General features: G+C 49.8%; 1 protein-coding gene across 1 annotated transcript in view; it reads right to left on the bottom strand.

Moving 5' to 3' along the window:
• Positions 1 to 4,878: 4,878 nt before the first annotated feature.
• MAP6 (microtubule associated protein 6) overlaps positions 4,879 to 19,810 on the bottom strand; it is a gene marked incomplete at both ends in the record, with an annotated part of 72,319 nt that continues 57,387 nt past the window's right edge. The window contains one exon of the mRNA XM_080698476.1: positions 4,879 to 5,860. Coding sequence (XP_080554602.1) covers positions 4,879 to 5,860 — 982 coding nt within the window. The remainder of the gene's footprint in view (positions 5,861 to 19,810) is intronic.

Below are 19,810 nucleotides of genomic sequence, written 5' to 3'. Positions count from 1 at the left end.
AACATACACACCAGTTCTGTCTCCCTCACAGTGTGACCTTGGACCAGTTACTTAACTTCTCTGAGCTTCAGTTCCCCCAGCAGTTAAGATGGGAATGATGACAGTGCTGACCTCATAAGGTTGTAGTGAAAGTTAAAAGAGGTAACCCACAGGATGTGGCAAATAATATGTGACCCATAAGTATGAACTGCTAATAAGAGGTAATGGTAATTCAAGCATGTACAGCAGAGCTGGGATTCAAGCCCACATCTCTTCAACTATGAAGCCCAATTATTTCCATTATGCCTTAGCGCCTTGGGTTCTGGCTGGGCTGCACTGTCAGGGGAGGCTCATGGAAGAGAGAAGCTAGAGCTGAATAGAAAGGAAAGAGACCTTCCAGATGAGAGGGTCAGCTGGAACAGAGGCACGGCAGCTGGGGTGTGCAGAGCGAGCTGGGAACAGGGTGGGGGCACTGGGTGAGCATGGTGGGGAGGCCCCAGGACTCAAAGCCAGGTTAGCGGCATTCACAGGAAGTCATTCCTCATCCCTCTGCAGCACCTCTGCAGCACCTTCTTCTCACCACCCTGGTTCCTTGGGCTCATGTTGTCTCCTCTGCCTGGTTTGCACCTCTCTAAAACCAGCCTGTGGAGCCCCTCCACACTTTCCTGCCACACCCAGCTGTTTCCTAGATTGTGTGTGTGTGTGTGTGTGTGTGTGTGTGTGTGTGTGTGTATGTGTGTGCAGTCAACCTCCGAGCTACACCCCTGCCCTATTTTTTTTTTTATTCTTTATTTTGAAACAGGGTCTCACTGAATTGCAAAGGGCATCGCTAAGTAGCTGAGGCTGTCCGCGAAACATGATCCTCCGGTCTCAGCAGAGACAAGAGGATCGCGGTTCGTGGCCAGCCTCAGCTACTTTGTGAGGCCCTTTGCAACTCAGTAAGACCTTGTTTCCAAATAAAGAAGAAGAAAAAATAGGGCTGAGGGTATAGTTCGGAGGTAGAATGCCCCTGGGTTCCATTTCCAGTACCACACACAGACAAAAAAAAAAGAGTAGGTGGTTTGGTGAGTGAGGGGAACAGGGGGATGACTTGGCGGGGGGGGGGGGGGGGGAAGGTCAGGATTGCAGGGCCTCTGCGGGATGAGCTTGGGTGTGGATGGCTGCAGGGGTCCCTAGTAAAACTGGGCAGGCTCTCGGAGCTCCTTAGCCAAGACTGGTGGGGTGGACGTGGAGTGGAGGAGCCAGGCGGCCCCTGGCTTGGGCTGGGGGCAGCCATAGTAGTAACCTCTGTGTATTCTCAGGATGAGAAGCCTCCTGGAATCGTGAGGCTATGGGAAAAAGACTAATCCGATTTGCTGACAACCCAAGGGGGCTCCAACTGTGCTTAATGTGAGTCAGCAAAAACAAAGAAATGTGCTATTTCTTACACCCTGAGGCAGGATTATAAATTGTAATCTGTGTGAGGGAAGAGGGTGTGGCTATAAAGTGGGCAGAGCCACTATTTCTTTAGCAGAAAGAGTGGACAGAGCTCTGATGGATTGGAAGTGGAGGGTGGGAAATTGGTGCAAGAAACGGTTTCAAGTTCTGGCTGAGAACGAGGTCAGCTGTGGTACTTCCTCTACGCGATCCATCCACTCCGCGAGACTCTCGAAGGTATCCCTCGCGGCCGACCTGGGTTCTGTTCCTGCCCGCTATCCACTGGGACCATCTCTTAGCCACCTTCCTAGGCCCCGGGATGCGAAGCGATGCGGGAAACCCGGCAGGTGTTCGTGGAGGGGGATCCCTGTGTGAGACAGTGGCCTTTCCTGGATCAGCCGCTGGGGGCGCCAGCGAGGCCTCGGCCCAGCTCTGGGGGTCGGCTGGCCGGGCTGGAGGTGCTCCGGCCTTCACCTGGGCAGCGGGCGGGGGCCGGCTTGGGCCCCGCCAGTGCCAAGGTCCCTTTCACACACTCGCGGGCGGGACATCGTCCTTTTCATGGGCTTGATCTGTCCCAAGGACCCAGGGCCCGACCGAGCCAAGGCCGGGCTGAGGGTGTGCGTGCGCGGAGGGCGGGCCTGGGCCGGGGATGGGCGGGGTACCGCCGGAGATCCCGCCCTGGGCGGGGCTGGTGGGTGGTGACCTGCTCCGAGCCTGGGCATCTTCGGGATGGGATGGGCGTTGGGGCTGGACGCCGGCCCTCGGGGTCGAATTTCCCCTGAGTCAGCAGTGGGACCTCCCCTTTCAGAGACCTCCGCCTCCCGCGCAAAGTCGCGGCAGACCCACTGGTCCGCGAAGACTGAGACCACGGGTGCTGTGGAGGGGCTGGGACCCCGCTGCGAAACCCCGGGGCCCTGAAGTCTGCATCTGAGAGGGTCGCGAGAGTGCAGTCCACGTTCCTCCTCTTCTGGCCCAGGCCCAGTGTATAGAAGGCCCCGTGCCTCGCTGGCTTGCTGGGCCTTTCCCTGCAGTGCAGAGCTGGCTGGGGAGTGGGAAGGGGACACAGCTGCAGTTTATCTATATAGTGGGGCAGTCATCAGCACTAATTGAGCTGAGCTCCTTGAAGTGGTGATGGGGCTTTAAAAATGACTTTCAGGCGGGGCGTGGTGGCGCACGCTTGCAATCCCCACGCTTGGAAGGCGGAGACAGGAGGATCGCGCAGGTTTAAGCCAGCCACACTGGCTTAAGAGACCCTGTTTCCAAATAAAATATAAAAAAAAAATAGGTCTGGGAGTGTAGCTCGGAGGTAGAACGTTTCCATCCCCAGTACCACCAAAAAAAAAAAAAAAAAAAGACTTTCAGGTTGGGCATGGTGGGCACCTTGTAATCCAGTACTTGGGAGGCTGAGACAGATGGAGTGCAGGTTTGAGGACAGCCTCAGCAATTTAGCAAGACCCTCAGCAATTTAGCAAGATCCGATTTCAAGCTAAAAAACAAAGCTGGGTGTGGTGGCCCACATCTGTAATCCCAGTAGTTGGGAGGCTGAGAAAGGAGAATCACAGGTTCGAAACCATCCTCAGCAATTTAGCAAGGCTCTCAGCACCTAGTGAGACCTTGATTAAAAATAAATAAATAAATAAATAAATAATAATAAAATGAAAGGGCTCAGGGTGTAGCTCGGAGGTAAATGCCCCTGGGTTCAATCCTCAGTACGACAATCAATCAATAAATGAAGAAAAAAAAATACAAAGGGCTAGGGTGTAACTTGGAAGTAGAATGCCCCTGAGTTCAATTCTCAGTACCCTCAAAAAAGAGCTTTCATAGGCATAGGCATACCCTTCTGTGGGGACAATAGGAGATGCTCCCTGGCCTAGTCAGATCCTTGAGGGTTTTGGGTTTTATTTTTTGCGGTACTGGGGATTGGACCTAGGGGCATTCTACCTCTGAGCTCCACCTCAGCCCGATTTTTTATTCTTTATTTTGAAACAGGGTCTCACTAAATTGTGGAGAGCCTCACTAGGTAGCTGAGGTTAGTTGTGAACCTGTGATCCTCCTATCTCAGCCTCCCAAGAACTGGGATTATAAGCGTGCACCACCACCATGCCCAGCTCAGGCTTTGAATCTTAGAAAGGAGGCCACCACATGACCTTGAGGCCCACACCACCTGGCAGGAACTGTCTCTGACCAAGGCTGAGCTTTGGGCCTGCTGATGGCTCCCCACTCTTCCCCCTGGTTCTCTCTCAGCCTGCCACAGGGCTGGCCCCCACCTTCTCCCTCATGTTCTGGGATTAACATGTTTTCGCCTGTAACTGGTTCTGGTTTTCTGCCTGAGACCTGTCAAGCCCTTGGTCAATTCTTCAAGCAAACCAGATCCCTTTTACTCAAGGATTTCCAGGGGGGGGGGGCTTATGCTAGCCCTCCTGGCACAGCCCTGGGTGCCCCTTCCCACCCTCCCTGGGCTGTCCAGGACCCTGGCAGAACTCTACAGTCTCTGTCTCCAGGAAGTCTCTGGCTGCCCCCAGGGATCCTCCCATCCCTGTCCTCTCAAAGCCAGGTCTTCACTTGTTCTAGGGATTCGTCCCACAACACATTTTCATAGGACTGGGATTCCTTGCTACAGTGACCCCAATCCTGCCACAGAGTGGATAAGGAAAAGTCTGCTGCAGTATAGATGAATGGCGACTTTTACTTTATCCAGAAACTTTCCGAGCTTAGCTCTTGCTGTGTTGCCCAAGCTGCCCTTGAACTAGGCTCAAGTGATCCTCCCTGCTCAGCCTCCCGAGTGGCTTAGGTCAATCGGTGTGCACCGCGATGCCTCGCTCAGGGCATTTGTTAAAAGCCCCTGGCTGAGCTGTCGTGGATACTGATGAGGATGCAGGTTTTTCTACTCATTAGTGTCCTCAGACTCATGATCACAGGCCCAGTTTTCTGAAGAAATTTGATATTTGGCTGAGCTTTAAGATTGTGCTTGTGGCAAACAGCTATCACCCAGCATTACCCTGAGCCGAATTGGGTCCCTACTTCTGTTTCATCTTCTACTCTGTCCCATCCTGGGTTCCGTGGCAGGGATTCAGTGTATCTTGCTAGGCTTTCATGGGCTTTCACCCTTGGCTTGTCCTGCCCACTTTCATGATGGATTCTGTCCTCAATCTCCTAGCATCCACTCCCACTCCCATCTTATGCTGACAGGAACTGAGCATGTTTTAGACTTTTTGGGTCCAGATAGGTGCCTGCAGGTCCTGACGTACCTACGTTCAAGTGTACATGGCATTGAGTGTACACACATCCAGTGTACATGGTATGTGTACCCTGCCCCCACAGAGCCAGAGAGAGAGACTGTTGAGCCAGAGGGACCAGTTTTATTAGATTCCAGCAAGACTATACAGCACGTGTGTCATGCAGATTAAATATGTGTCTTTGTTGCCCCTGGGAAGGGAGCACTTCCACAGCCAGCTCTTTCAATGGAATATCAAAGGATAGGAGTCAAGGGGACCCCTCAATATATTCTGTATGGGGGACAGTTGGGATCATGACTGGGGCTGGAGGTGAGACAGTGGACAGCTGGGGCCCCCTGGGACCTTGAGTCTTCAGAGGGTCAGGGGCCGTAGGACCTCGGTCCTTTGCTGGTGCTGGCACCAGAGGATCTTGATCCTTAAGAGGCACCGCGATGATAGGAACTTGACTCTTCACAGGCTCAGGGACCACAGGACCTTTATTCTTTGGAGGCTCTGGGACTACGGGACCTTGATCCTTGGCTGGTGTTAGGATAATGGGGTCTTGGCTCTTCACAGAGGCAGGGAACACAGGACCTAGGCTTTTTATAGGTGTCACAACCACAGAATCATGACCCTTCAGGAGCTCAGTGGCCATTATATCTTGATCCTTGATTGGCCTGGGAACCAGTGAACCTAGATTCTTTTCAGGCTCAGAGATCATTGGACCTTCGTTCTTTATAGGTGTTGTGACAATGGCACTGTGATCCTTCCGATGTTCTGGGACCGTGGGACCTTGATCCTTGACAGGTGCCGGGACCGTGGAATCCTTAACAGGTGCTGGGGCCACAGGACCTTGACTCTTCAGAGATGCTGGTAAAATGGAGCCTGGATCTCTTGCTGGAACCACAGGACTTTGATTCTTTAGAGGCTCTGGGACCAAGGGACCTTGGTCCTTGGTTGGTGCTGAGATCACAGAACCTTCACTATTTAAAGGCTTAGAGACCATGTGATCCTGACTCTTGACCAGTCCTGGGACCACAGGACCTTGATCCTTCGGAGGCCCTGGGACCACAGGACCTTGATCCTTCGGAGGCCCTGGGACCACAGGACCTTGATCCTTCGGCGGCCCTGGGACCACAGGACTTTGATCTTTCAGGGACCCTGGGACCACAGGACCCCGCTCCTTGTCTGGTTCTGTGGCTACAGGACCTTGGTTCTTACGTGAATCGCTGGTGGGTTGGACTGGGCTCCTGCAAAGGAGAGAAAGTTGGTCACTGTGAGGATGGAGCTCAGGCCACAGCTAGGGCAGAGCACAGATTGCCTGATAAGACTCAGCCTAGTGGAGCCTGGGCATGGCGGCTCTTGCTGGAGAGCCGTGAGGAAGGTGATTTCTGTTAGTACAGAATGTGGGGCGGGTGAGGGGGAGGCTTGGGAAGTAGTCATTCAATGTGTTTGCCAATTGATTATAACCTGCACGTGGCACGGGGCGGTGCCTCAGTGACGACGGCAGTACAGCAGCCAGGCTGCGTTGTGCAGTGGGCATCCCCGCAGCCCGTCCAGCCCACACTCCACCCAGGAGTGCTGGGCCTGACCTGGGAGCCCTGTCCTAGCTCTCTGCTCAGATAACTCTGACTTGTTTTCAGGGCCTTTTGAGATTCATTTCCCTCCTAGTACCCATTATTAGGGGTGTCCTGCTATAAGGGCAAGGGGTTCATGGCATACCAAGAAAGGGGCCAGTGGGACCGTGTGGATGGCTTTCTTTTTTCCTCTCTTGCAAGGGGAAAAGTTTTATTTTTGTTTTTGTTTTTTACTGCTAACATTGTTCAGGATGATCAGCCTGGTGGCAATAAAAAGTAAATTGGCTTTACCCAGTTCCATCATTGCTTTTAAGTTTACTGTAGACAGTGCACCCCATTATTGCCTACACCACTCCTACTTCCCCACTTTTGATAGGCAACTGGCCGGGACTCCCCATCTAGGCAGTGGTGGGGCCCTGGTCCCTTCCCTCCATCCCCACTCCCATTCCCTCTGCTCTCCTGGACCCTCACCCTCACTGGCGACAAGGCTCCTGGCTTAGTTCCCTGTGGCCAAGATCCCACGCTTCTCACCGCAGCTACCTGCTCATGCCTTGGTCCCCCATACCACAGGGGGCACATGACAAGCACCGATGCCCAGTGCCAAGCATCGCCACACTCGCGCCGCCTGGAGTCCTCTGGTCTGGAGCTCACTCCCCTTCCTCGCAGGCCAGCCAAAAGTCACTCAGGAGTGGTGTTGTTCAGCCAGCACCACAAACCCTCACGCATCTAGGCACATCCCGCCTGCCAAATCGCTTCTTTTTGTCACTCATTTCAGCAACATGGCCGCCCCACAAGGCACAACAAAGGACTTTTATTAGCCCTAGTTGTTAGAAGAAGCAACTAAGGTCCAGAGAGGGCAAGAGAGGGGGCCCACAGGGATTCAATGGAGTCTGGGTCTTTTGCCCCTGAGGCCTGTGTTCCTGGCACACAGCAAGTGCTCAGTTCAAGGCAGTTCTTACCGTTACTCTTTTACATCAAGACAACAAAGTCTGTAAGCATAGAAACGTTAGCAATTTAGGAGCTCCTATTAGGCTTCTGAAAGAATGTGTCTTATCTGCTTCTTGTACCTGCTCCTGTGAGACCTGTATCTGGTACTCCTTTCTTAGCTTATTATGGTTTACTCTCCCTGGGCCTCGAGACTGTCATCTATTCCTTGGGTATAATGTTTCCTCAGAGGTTTATGATTACAGGTCAGGTATGCAGAGCACTTTGTACCATGGTAGGATTAGTTAGCATTATGATTCTTTTTTCTATTTACTTAAAAGTAAAATTACACAAATGTGGACTATTTTTATTCCACCATAACATTCTGATCTAGAAGCTTAATACTGCATTTGACGTCTGGAGCTACCTGGGAACTGACATCTCTCATTGGAGTACGTGGTGGCACAAGCGACCTATCTGCTTAGTCCCCCTTGCTGTCACCGAGCATCACCGTACAGGGAAACAGGTGGCCACCTGGCTCAGCATGATGCAGAGCACAGCTGCCCCAGCCGGGTGGACAGTGCTGTCTGTCGCCAATAGGACCTTAGTGTCTGAGGAGAGAGCCCCGCAAGGCTGTGAGGAGTAAGAATCCAAGCGATAGCATGACAACACTTCCAGCCGTCAGTGGCTAGCCAGAAAGGAAAAGCAAAAACCAGATTCAGAGTAGAACTAAGCAGGAAATTGATCACAGGTCATGAGGCCATAGGGTCATCCTGATAGGGCAAAGAAGCTCAGAGACCAGGGCTAAACCTGATTTCAGGGGCGGGACCACAGAACCTACCCCACTGGAGGGACACTGGAGTCTCTGCTGTCATGGAGACCATAAACAAGGCCAGCCTTATACCTGGGTGAAAAAATATGCTTCCCTGGGTGCCTACAGTGCTATCTCTCATGCCAAGCCCCAAATTTCTATTAAATGAACACTCTCAGCCAGCTGTGAGATAAGCCCAAATTTGCATGGATAAATAACCTCATATTGTGCTGGTTAGTAAATAATTTTCCTTAGTAGTTCAGAATTAGGATTAGACATGATAAGTTAATCAAACCCAAATTATGACTTTTTTTGGTATTAACTTCAGGGAAAATCTGCTTTGCCTTAGTTTGAAAATAGAAATAATGTTTCAAATCATTTGGCATATTAGACTATCTAACAGATCGGTTTTGTGATTTGATATGAAATATATAATGGAATGATTTAGATTATAATTTATTTTATTTTTATGTACTCTTTTCTTTTTATAAAGAAATTTGAAAATGTAATCAGAACATCAAATGAATAATTAATACCCTTCTGATGGCCAGGTATGGTGACACACGTCTGTAGTCCTAGCTTGGGCGGCTGAGGTGGGAGGATTGAAATGAGCCTAGGAGACTGAGACCAGCCTGGGCAACACAGTGAGACCCTGTATCAAAATTAAGAAGCAAACTCTTCTGGGATATATCACTTGACAAAACCCTGAGCATTGGTATATATATACTGCAGACTGAACTCAGGCGCATTCTACCTCTAAGTTACACCCCCCAGCCCCCCTTTTTGTGGTACTGGGGGTGGAACCCAGGGGCTTTTCTGCATCTGGGCTATACTCCCAGACCTAGTTTATACTTTATTTGGGAACAGGGTCTCACTAAGTTGCTGAAAGCCTCACTAAGTAGCTGAGGCTGGCTTCGAACCTGTGAGATTCCTGTCTCAGCCTCCCAAGTAATGGGATTACAAGTGTGTGCCACCATGCCTGGCGCACCCCCAACCCTTTTAAATTTACTTTGAAACAGGTTCTCCCTAAGTGGCTGAGGCTGGTCTTGAACCCGCCATCCTCCTGTCTCAGCCTCCCAAGTACTGAGATTACAGGCGCACCACTATGCCTGGCTTGCCTCCTATATTTTATTATAAGTAAAATCCGAGGGCAACAGTGTTTGGCTGGCAATGGTTCACCTTGTCAGACAATTTAAAAATATATGATGCTGGATCCTTTAAGTAAGACAGCAAGTGGCAGAACTAGTTTTTCTTCATGCTAGGGGAAGCAAGATTAAATTTCTTCTTTGTACTATCAAAAATTTTGGCAAATGGCATGCAGGAATGGAATAGACATGCATTAAGCATGTACAAGTGGCTGCCACTCTTGGCGGCTGACTGTGGAGTAAAGAGAAACATGGCCCAGCTCGTCTGCTGGGCATGTCAGGGAAGAAAGGCTTCTGCCTTCGCCCTGTCCTGCCAGGACTGACTGACAGGCTACCCTTCACTGGTCTATTAAATTAGACTTGTAACTCAAATTTGAAAAATGTAAGACAGTTATAGATTTTTACAACAATGATGAAACTTTTATGGCAATCCAACAGCCATGCTCAGTTTATTTTAAATTATTTAGGGAGATTGAATTAAGATATAAAAATCCTCCTTAATAGATATTGCTGTATTCTATTGGAGTTTTTTGGGTTACTTTTATAAATTAAGTATTCATTTTTTAAACCAAAGCAGCCCAAACAAGTTTTTCTGCCCTCAAGGGTGCTGTGAACCTGTCATTGACACTGACAAGCCACCTCTTGGTTCCACAGTACCCTGCCAGCCTCTATCTGTAAAATGCACACACTCCCCACCCAGAGGGGCTGGGGCCGCCCTGGCAGTTCAGAGGAGGTGGGCTGCGTGGCTGGGCTGGTGGCAGTGGCTGGATTCAGGCCTTCGCAGCCACAGGCCAGGTGTTCTTGGGCATGGCCCACCTGCACGACCAAACCTGGTGCTCTGGGCCAGCTGCAGATCCTTTCCAGATGCCACACACACAGGCCCTTCTACCTCCCATCCTGGGCATCTCGACAGCCCGACCTTCCAGAAATGAGAAGAGCAGGCTGGGTTTATCTTGGCTTCTGTGCTGCTTATTGCCTGAGAGGTCTTGGGTAATTACTCAACCACACAGATGTCAGTTTCCCCACCTGTGAAATGGGGATAACAATGTAAGTGTCAGGGACTGTTATGACGGATTCAAAGCGTCCAGTTAGGCGGGGACCAGAATGCATCTTTCTCAGTATTTGTAGAGTGCTTGGTGTGTTGCACACTTCAGTCTACCCCTGCAGTAACGGTGATAACAGTTTTCTCCTCCCTGGAGGAAGGCAGGCCCTCCTGCAACCCCTTCTCCTTGATGTGTCCTCTCATGCCATTTCTGCTTCCTGGGTCGCTGTCTACCACTGGTTCTTCCCTGCAGAAGCCATGCCTGTCCTTGAAGGCTCAGCCCTCATCCCCCTCCCCACAAGGTCTTCCTGACCATGTCTCTCCAAGTTGGCTCTGTGTGCATCTCCTTTGCAGCACCACCTTAGTCTCTCCCTCCACATCCACAGATAATGAGTCTAACTGCAGGTCAGGTTCTCCCTCATAATGCGAACTCCCTGGGCAGCAGCTATGCTCGTCCCTGCAGCCCAAATGCCCAGCACAGGATCTGGAACACAGAGCCAAGTGGGAAAAAAAAAGTCTGACAGATTATTATTGCTGTAATCTAGTTTATTCTCTTTCCCTGGTCCTGGCCAGAAACCCAGAATCATCCTTGATACCTCCTTCTATATCAAAATCCTCTCCTAATCCCCTTCTCCCAATCCTTGGGGTTCTCAAATACTCCCCATTCTTTCTCTCCTTCCCTCCCTCCCACCTGCCATTCACCTCTCTAGACACTGTCACAGCCTCGTAACTGGAGCCCCAGTTCCATCTATTCTTGCTCTCCTCCATTTTCCATGCGGAGACACCATCCCTTCCCTCTCACAACCCCCAATGGCTTCTCCTTACACTAAGAATAAGGAATAAGCGGTTCCACAGCCCCACCTCCTGAGTGGCCCTCTCCTGTGGCCTCTCCTTCAGCCTGCCCAGCTCCTTCCCATTTAACAGCTTCTGCGCCTGCTTCTCCTCCTTCCCGCTTCACCTGGTTAATGCCTACTCATCCTCCATCTCTCTGTCAGCTCACCAGGGCAACCTTCCCTGACCCCACGGTCCAGGCCAGGCCCCCTGCCTCCAGTTCTCCTGTTTCTACTCATTTTTTCTTCTCTCCTTTCTCAGCCAATCGCTTGTACTCTCTTGGATTAACATTTCCCTACCAGATGGAAGTGTCTAGAGTGAAGGGACCGTGTCCATTTTGCATATCACTGTATCCTCTGTATCTAAAATAGTACCTGCCTCAGGTAAGGCCAGACTAAACACACGTTCAGTGAATGAGTAAACAAGAGTCTTCTGTGTCAGGTTCTGTCCTATTTGCAAAACCAACTATGCCAAGGTTATATCAGACATCCTAAGTCTTAGATGCTTCACTCTCTGCCTCCTCCTGTTTCCATGGAGACAGCCAGTGCCTCCTGAGAACACATACACACTAATGTTGGATCCATGCTTCACAGAGTCTGCAAGGAGAATTAATGAACACTGTCTTGGACTAGCTGAAGAAAGGGCATCACTGCGCCCACAGAGTTCTGCTCTTGCTCACAATTCTGATCCTATAATCCACTGCATGCATTTTTTTCTTTCCAGATTGTCTCCCATTGGACCATCAAAGCAGCCCACAGCTGCTGCAGCTCCCTGCATAGGGTCCTGCCCTGGAGTCCCCTGCCCTCTGCAGGGTGGAAAAGCCCTGAGGAAGAAGGAGGCCTTTATTAACTCAGCAATGTGCTAGGCTTGTGACCAATTTTTTTTTTTTTTTTTATGGTACTGGGGATCAGACCCAACAGCATTCTACACCTGAGTTTCACTCCCAGCCCTATTCTATTTTTATTTTGAAACAGGGTCTCACTAGACTGATGAGAGTCTCATGACTTGCTGAGGCTGTCCTCAAACCTGTGGTCCTCCTGTCTTAGCCTCCCAGGTACTGGGATTACACACCTGGCTGTGATCGGTTTTTTGTTTTTAACATACTCTGTTTCATGTAACGTGAAGAGGAACCTCCTAGGAGAGAAAGTACACTGACTGGTGAGGGGCCAGTAGAACTGGGTACAAATGCTAACCTGCTTCTTCCTAACACGGGATGGCATCATGGACACGCCAAGTCTCCTTATCTATAAAAGGGGAGATTAGCTAAGGTGAACACCCCTGGAGCTAGTTCTGGAATACAGTTATGTTTAGTAAATGGGAGTCCCACAGAGGGAATTGGCCATCTGGTCAGAGTGGACAGGCAGCTCCTGCAGCTACACAGCTAATAGTGAGCCAGGCCAGGATGAAAGCACAGGTCTGTCTCCCAGCACCTCAGTGGGCGGGTAGAAGGGTGGAGCACACTCACTCAGAGCAAAGACGGCCAGGGCTGGAAGAGTAGGGGCAGGCCATCAGGCCACAGGGGCCCCTGGAGGCGGACAGCAGACAGGGTGACCCCTGGCTTTGTTCCCTGCCTGCCCCCACCACGGGCCACATACACATGCTCATGTTTCTTGGACACAAATAAAGCTCCTAACCTGGGATTGCCAAGGAAGCCATCCTTGGAAGGCTCGTTATGCTTAGGAAAAGGCTCTCTGGGAGGCAAGGAGCTCTCTCTGTCTTGCTTCCCGACAGGGCTCAGTGGGAGCCTCTATTTCAGTAATTGCCGTGTTGTTTGGTAATTATCTGCCTCTCCCTCTAGACCTAGGGTCTGTGTTTTGTTCTTCTCTGTGTCAGGAGTATGTCTGACTGAGAGGAGAACCCGGCAGACATTAGTGAGAGTCCTAGGTGGCTGGAGTGTGGCCTCTTCTCTCTTATTATTATTTTTTTCTTTTATCCACTCATTGTACACAATCTACTGAGTGCCCACTCTATGTCAGGCCCTGTGCTGGGGGCACAGAAGCGTGTGATCTGGGCCCCGGCATGAGCAGCCCCAGAGAGAACATGCTGCTGCTCCCAGCCCTAGTCAGCCTGTGCTTCTTCTTCAGTCTCTTAGGGGCAAAGATGTCACTGTGCTGAAGTCTTCCCTCTGTGTGTCATGAAAGCACAGCTCCATGGAGCCAAACCAAAGGTGCCAGGGATGAAGGGCAGGCCTGGCTGCAGGGACATCCTGAGCCTCTGACCCCAGTTGTGTTCCCACGATGCCGCCCACCCTGTGTAGGTCAACGGTGGACTGGCTAGTAGCTGCCTCTGGACTGGGCTCTTTGGGGGCAGGGACCATGTCTGCTTCTTCTCTTCCCTTCCATCTCCCTTCTCTCCCGTCTCTCTCTGCTCAGCCTTTACTTGCTTGCTTCCTGCCTTCCACAAACATTGATAAATGCCTACTTGGTGCCAGGCCACTAAAGAGAGTGGAGAAGCAGAGAGTTCTAGTATAGGGCAGGCACATCGTAGAAGGCCAATATTCTAATGAGGAGTTTTGAAAACAGACCACACAAGATCAGAGTCTGAGTGGCACATTTGCATGACACGTTTTTCCATTTTTAACCACCTTTCTTTTTTGTCCTCCTGGATTAAATATGCCTTTAAGGGTTTTCAAGAGAACTACACAGACAATGTAGCAATACGCACAGTGCATCAGCCCTACACACAGAACTCATTCTCAACTCCATTTTCCAGAAGTGGAAACCAGGCTTAGAGGGAGATATAAGTTGCCTAAGATCACAGGGAGTAACATCAGGACTTTAACTGAGGAGCTGGTCCTCTCTACAAATACAGGTCCCAAATTGGACTGTAGCATCTGAACAGGCTCCCCTTGAGCTGACCCTGATTGGTCCAGCTGGAGCCAATGACTCAGGTCTCAGCTCAGAGCATCCAATTGCATCTGTTGAGAGGTTTATCACTCTGGAGCCAAGGCCCCAACAACTGCCTGGTCCAGTCCCCCTTCACCTCAGCTCTTCCTGAACCTACTACACAAGGCCTCCAGCTTTATCTCCTTGCATTCAACGGACCCTGGCAAAGAAAATGCCTCTAGAATGCAGTGACTTCCCAGCCTGAGAGTGCCCATCTCCATGCATATCATTAGATCTTACCTGTGAGGCTGCCATTTGGTCTGCCAGCCCAGGGCTGCAGAGATGTGGCCATCCCCACCAGAAGAGCAGCTGGACCACAGCTAGGAAAATGTTGCCCCACAAGGCTTAAATCAGGTAGGGGTGCTATGTTGACCAAACGGGGCAACTGAGACCACCTGCGACCCATTTTCCAAAGTCAAGAGTAGGGTCATACATGAGGGACAGAAAGAGGAGACTGCTGTTTCAGAAGGACACATGTCTTCTTTGCAATAGCAACCTTAGTGATGGCCCAAGGACTGGACAAAGAATGGGTTTTACAGTCACCCAAACTTGCTTCAAATCCTAGTTCACGACTTGCAAAGCAATACGACTTTGTTACTTAATCACTGAGTTTTGATTTTTCTCTGCAAATAAAGATGATACCTATAGACTCTAACTTTACTGTGAGGATGAAAGAACACCAAGTATATAAAGGCCAGATAAATGTCCATTCCCCTCCTGTAGGCCGGGCCAACTCTGTACTAACCAGAAGCAGAACCAGAAATGGGGCAGATTCCTAGTTCCCACCTTTGCCCACCACTCTGGGTCCTCTCCAGGAGGGGATGCTCTTCTGAGGTTCAGGAAAAGAGTTGTATTAGGTTGCTCGGGGGTTATGAGGCTATGTTTTCTGCCTTAAACTTTTTATTTATTTCACTCTTGTTAAGTACCTTTTCTAGCTTTGACCTGCTAAGAAGAACTAAAGTTGCATAAGAAATATTGTAAACATATTATTAAAAAAAGAAATATTGGCTGGGCGTGGTGGTGCACGCTTGTAATCCCAGCATTCGGGAGGCTGAGACTGGAAGACTGCGGTTCACAGACAGCCTCAGCTACTTAGTGAGGCTCTTTGCAACTCAGTGAGACCCTGTTTTAAAATAAAGAATTAAAAAAATAGGGGTGGGGATGTAGCTCAGAGGTGGAATGTCCCTGGGTTCCATCCCTAGTACTGCCAAAAACAAACATATATACATATACATATATGTATGTATGTATGTATGTATGTAATGTATGTATTGTATGTATTAAACAGCATCTGCTAAGAAGAACTAAAGTTGCATAAGAAATATTGTAAACATATTATTAAAAAAAGAAATATTGGCTGGGCGTGGTGGTGCACGCTTGTAATCCCAGCATTCGGGAGGCTGAGACTGGAAGACTGCGGTTCACAGACAGCCTCAGCTACTTAGTGAGGCTCTTTGCAACTCAGTGAGACCCTGTTTTAAAATAAAGAATTAAAAAAATAGGGGTGGGGATGTAGCTCAGAGGTGGAATGTCCCTGGGTTCCATCCCTAGTACTGCCAAAAACAAACATATATACATATACATATATGTATGTATGTATGTATGTATGTATGTATGTATTGTATGTATTAAACAGCATCCTTGGTTGTGGTAACAAGAAGACAAAGTCAAGGGCAGGAGTGATTGTCTCAATGGGCTACCAAGAATCTGATAATCCTGTTAATAGCCCTTTTTAAAATGCAAAGCATTGGACTAAGGCCACCAGACAGGAGGCTCAGTTCTTATCTCATTCTGTGCTCCTGGAAATCTGAAAATCAATGTTTGTCCTCCCCCACTCCCCATCTAAAGCAAAGGATGAGCTTTTGAGCAATTAATCAAAACTTGTTTCATGTGTCCAGAGGGGATCAATTCAAATAAACATGTAATTGTAGTCAGGGTATGTACACCTGATGAGTTATGGGGACTGCTCAGAGAGTGGGACCAGAGGAAGGGCTGGGGGAGAGTGGAGGGAGGCGAGAGCCAGCTCTAGATGGCCTTACTCTCAAGCCAATGTGTGGCAGAGGGAGTGGATTTCCCTAGGGCAGCTCCAACTACCACACTGGAACCATGGGAGGTAAACTGCTGGGAAGTCGTAGTCTGTAAAATTACTCATGAGCTGAACTACTGACAAGTGTGAGCTTTCCTGTTTACAGATTTCTGCATGCACCCCCATCAGTCCCTCACAACAGTTTCTGTGAATGAGAAATAGGTAGTCCTTGCTCTTAGAATCCCTCCCACCTGCTATCCCTAACTCCAAAGACAAACAGATTCTGAGAACACACTATCCTTTGCAAGCCCAACACCTATTTCCTGAACTTGAGAACCAAAGAGATTGGAGAGTGATAGATACTGGTATTATTATCATTTATTTGAGACTTAAAGAAATCAAGAGACTTAGCCAATGTCACACAGCTAGCAGTGGTAGAGCATGGATTTAGAATCAGGCCCTTTGGCTCTAATTCTGAGCCCTTCGTCCTTTGAGGTGGCCGGGGGTGGGGTAGGGAGAGCGCCTTCCTGCCATCCTACAATGAGGGCTCTACACTGAGCAGAGGGTGGGATGAGGCAACCTCTTAAGATCACCCTGTAACTAACAACTCATGATTGTATGAAATCAGTACTATTTAGAAAAAGGGGCTACATAAAGTATAGAGGTATGCTGGCTAGAACAGAGACTGTCCATTATAAAACCACCCCTCTCATATAAGCAGGGGCAGTTACCATTAGGTAAAGCCTTGTGGAGGCACAGGGTGAATATAGTCATTCATTCACTCACCCATTCATTCTTCACTAACAAACACTTCAGAAGACATTCTCTATGGTAGGCATGGTAGGCTTTGGGCCAGGAAGTAGGTCTACAATGATGGACAGAGGAACCGGCCCTTGCCCTGGGGGAGCACGGTCCAGTCGAAGACACACACGTGAGCCAGTGACACAGGACATGTGGTGAGTTCCACGATGAAGACACACACAGGGAGCATCTTACCCGGCCTGGGAGGTACGGGAGGCTTCCTGGAGCGGTCCCCTGAGCAGAGTCTTGCAGGATGAGTTAGCCGGGTGAGAAGCAGGAGAAGGGCATTCTGGGCAGGCAGGGCAGCGTGGGGAAGGCATGGAAGTGAGGAGCAGCACTGGGAGAACAACAAGCTTCTGCAGGCCACAGGGGCCCACTGATGGTGTGAAGCGGGGTGTGACAGGGTCGGATTTGCAAGTCTAACGGTCCCTCCAGCAGCTTAAGCCAGTAGCAGTGGCAGTAATTTATTTCGTTCAGCATCTGAAATTCCCTTGGCCTCAGATAAGATGTCTGGGGCCATCTGTTGAGATAGTTATATACAATGGCAAGTTAACAAGTGATCCAGGGTCACTTAGGAGGATCAGGGACAGAAACTTAAGTTCAATTCCACTGTTTGAAATAAAAAACACAAAACAATAATCTGTGATCCAGTGTTCCAGGTATTGGATGCCAATTTTATCTTGGTATCTCCAGTACCAAATTTCTTTTCTTCCTTCCTTCCTTCCTTCCTTCCTTCCTTCCTTCCTTCCTTCCTTCTTCTTTCTTTTTTTGTGGTACTGGGGATGGAACACAGGGCTATTCTACCTCTAAGCTACACCCCCAGCCTGATTTTTTATTATTTATTTTGAAACAAGGTCTCACTAAGTTGTGGAGGGCCTCACTAAGTAGCTGAGGCTGGCCATGAACCTGCGATCCTCCTGTCTCAGCCTCCTAAGTACTGGAATTACAAGCTTGTACCACCATGCACAGCTTCAAATATATTTCTTATGGATGAAAAATCTGTTGAACAATTCTATACTTAATAATCATGCATTTCAGCCACCCAATGGGTTAATATAATGCCCAAAGGAGAAACACTGCATTTGGCTAAGTTCAATCAAGATGTTTGAGTCAGTGGAGTGTGAAAACCTAATCCAATTCTTATTTTCCCTCAGTTCATATCTGGATACTGCCATGCAATGCCCAACCACAGTGTGGCTCTGCAGGGTTTGGGTGTGGTTTTTGGCTAGACAAAGCAGGACAAATTCAGTGTTACAGGATGTACAGGTTCAGTGGCAGTGGGGGGTCGAGCACCTTCCTGGCTCTTCAGAAACCCGGCCCAGGTCTGGGAGAGGCTGCCTACACGCATCTGAACTGCCCCCTCTCCTGCCTCAGCTGCTGTCCCAGGCCTACCAGCCTCAGTGGGGCCAGTGCTGGAGACTTGCTTTAACTGTAGATGGTTCACAGGCTATATTCTGAAAGTTTTTATCCCCATGGCTCTAAAAATGTGAACTGTTTTAAGCAATAAAAGGACCTTGAGACCACAGTGACATGCTAAAATAGCCCACAACCTTTGTGAGATGGGACTTGACATTGTCTGAATCTATAAAAGGCAGGTTATAAAATTTTAAATCCTAGTGAGAAAAAAAAAAAAGAAAAAAACGAGAGAAGGATTTCACTTAGAATACACAAACTCTAAGGAAGAAAGTACACTTTAAAACTAATTTAGTCACACTGACCGATTTTAAAATTAGACAGCGGGTTTTAGTTGTATTCTGGAGGCACTGTGAGTGGGGTGTTACGGCTCTGCCTCTGGGGCTCTGGGCAGCAGCAGGGAGCAGGCGGGAATGCAGGTGTGAGGCGAGCTGCTCGCCTGGGCAGTGTGTGTGAAGCCAACAAGGCCCCTCGCCTTCCTGCCTTCTCTGTTGCCCAGCTCTTGCCTCTCTCTGGCTCTAAATGTGTCTACCTTTTCCCACTCTTGTGGGTTACTCTCAGTGTCTTCTTATATATGTGTCCTTCAGTTTCTTTTTTTCTCTCTCGGCCACTATTTCTACCTCTCTGTTTCTCTCTTGTCCTTCTTAGCTTCTTTCTCAGTCTCTGTTTTGTCTTTCTCCCCTAACTGATCAAAAGAGAGCTGACTACTTTACTTTTAGGTTCAGTCTTATTTACTGAACAGTTTTTGTGTTTTCTGCATCAAACAAAAGTGGACAGGCAAATAAAAGTCCTACCCTAGGGCTTCTAGCCTAGAGCAGGAGAGGGCCTGTGGCCGCGATGCATGGAGAGAGCGGGAAGCGTAATGGAGGGACATGCAGGGCAGGGTGGGTGCGGATGCCACCGGGCAGGCGGATGGAACAGAGGCCCCAGTGAGCACCACCGTCACGACACCAGGCCTCCCGCCTCTGAGCTCTGCCATGCTCCTCCTTCACCCTTCCCTCCCCAGTGAACTACCCCCAGAACCTGAGCTCACCGGCCTGCGAACCCTCCACACCTTTGCTTGTGCCAATCTCTCTGCCAGGCATGCCTTGGCCATCCCGGCTCTGTCCACCTGGTCGACACCTACCCATCTGCTGAAGTCCTTTCTGATCCACAGAACCAGCTAGAACGGGCTCCTCCTTCATGCCTCATTGGGATCAGAGGCAGGGGCTCAGTCATCTTGGCTTCCCCAGTGCCCAGACAGTGCCTGGCACACATAAGGTATCCAATCAACATATGTCGGAAAAATGAAGGGCGTGAAATCTTTTGCCTCCCACTTTACCGGAAGGATAACAAGTGGACAAACTTGGCCCTACCCTGAGGGTCTCCCCAGTCCCCATCTCACTTCCCACCCCCAAATCTCTTGCCTATAGGAAGCCCCCATACACCTGCGCACCCACATTCCACCCCTGGAGGAAGAAGCCTGTCCCTCATTTAAACGCCCGCCTCCTGATCCCTCGTGACAGTATCTAGGCCTCTCGTACTATGTCCTCATGACTGCAGCCCCCGCATCCACAAGGGGCGCTGGCCCCGACGGAGGAGCCCCAGAGTGACCACTGATGGAACGAGCAAATGAAGGCATGCCTGCCACTCCTTGAGACAAGAGCCTAACTGACCCTGCACTGTCACGGGAGGGGTGGGCACAGCGAGCAAGGTGGAGCAAGACGTCACTCACCCAGCAACACGGTCACAAGGTTACACTACCT

Source organism: Muscardinus avellanarius (assembly GCF_963383645.1).
Source record: "Muscardinus avellanarius genome assembly, chromosome: 1".
NCBI lineage: Eukaryota > Metazoa > Chordata > Mammalia > Rodentia > Gliridae > Muscardinus > Muscardinus avellanarius.
This window is presented reverse-complemented; position numbering and strand designations above follow the sequence as displayed.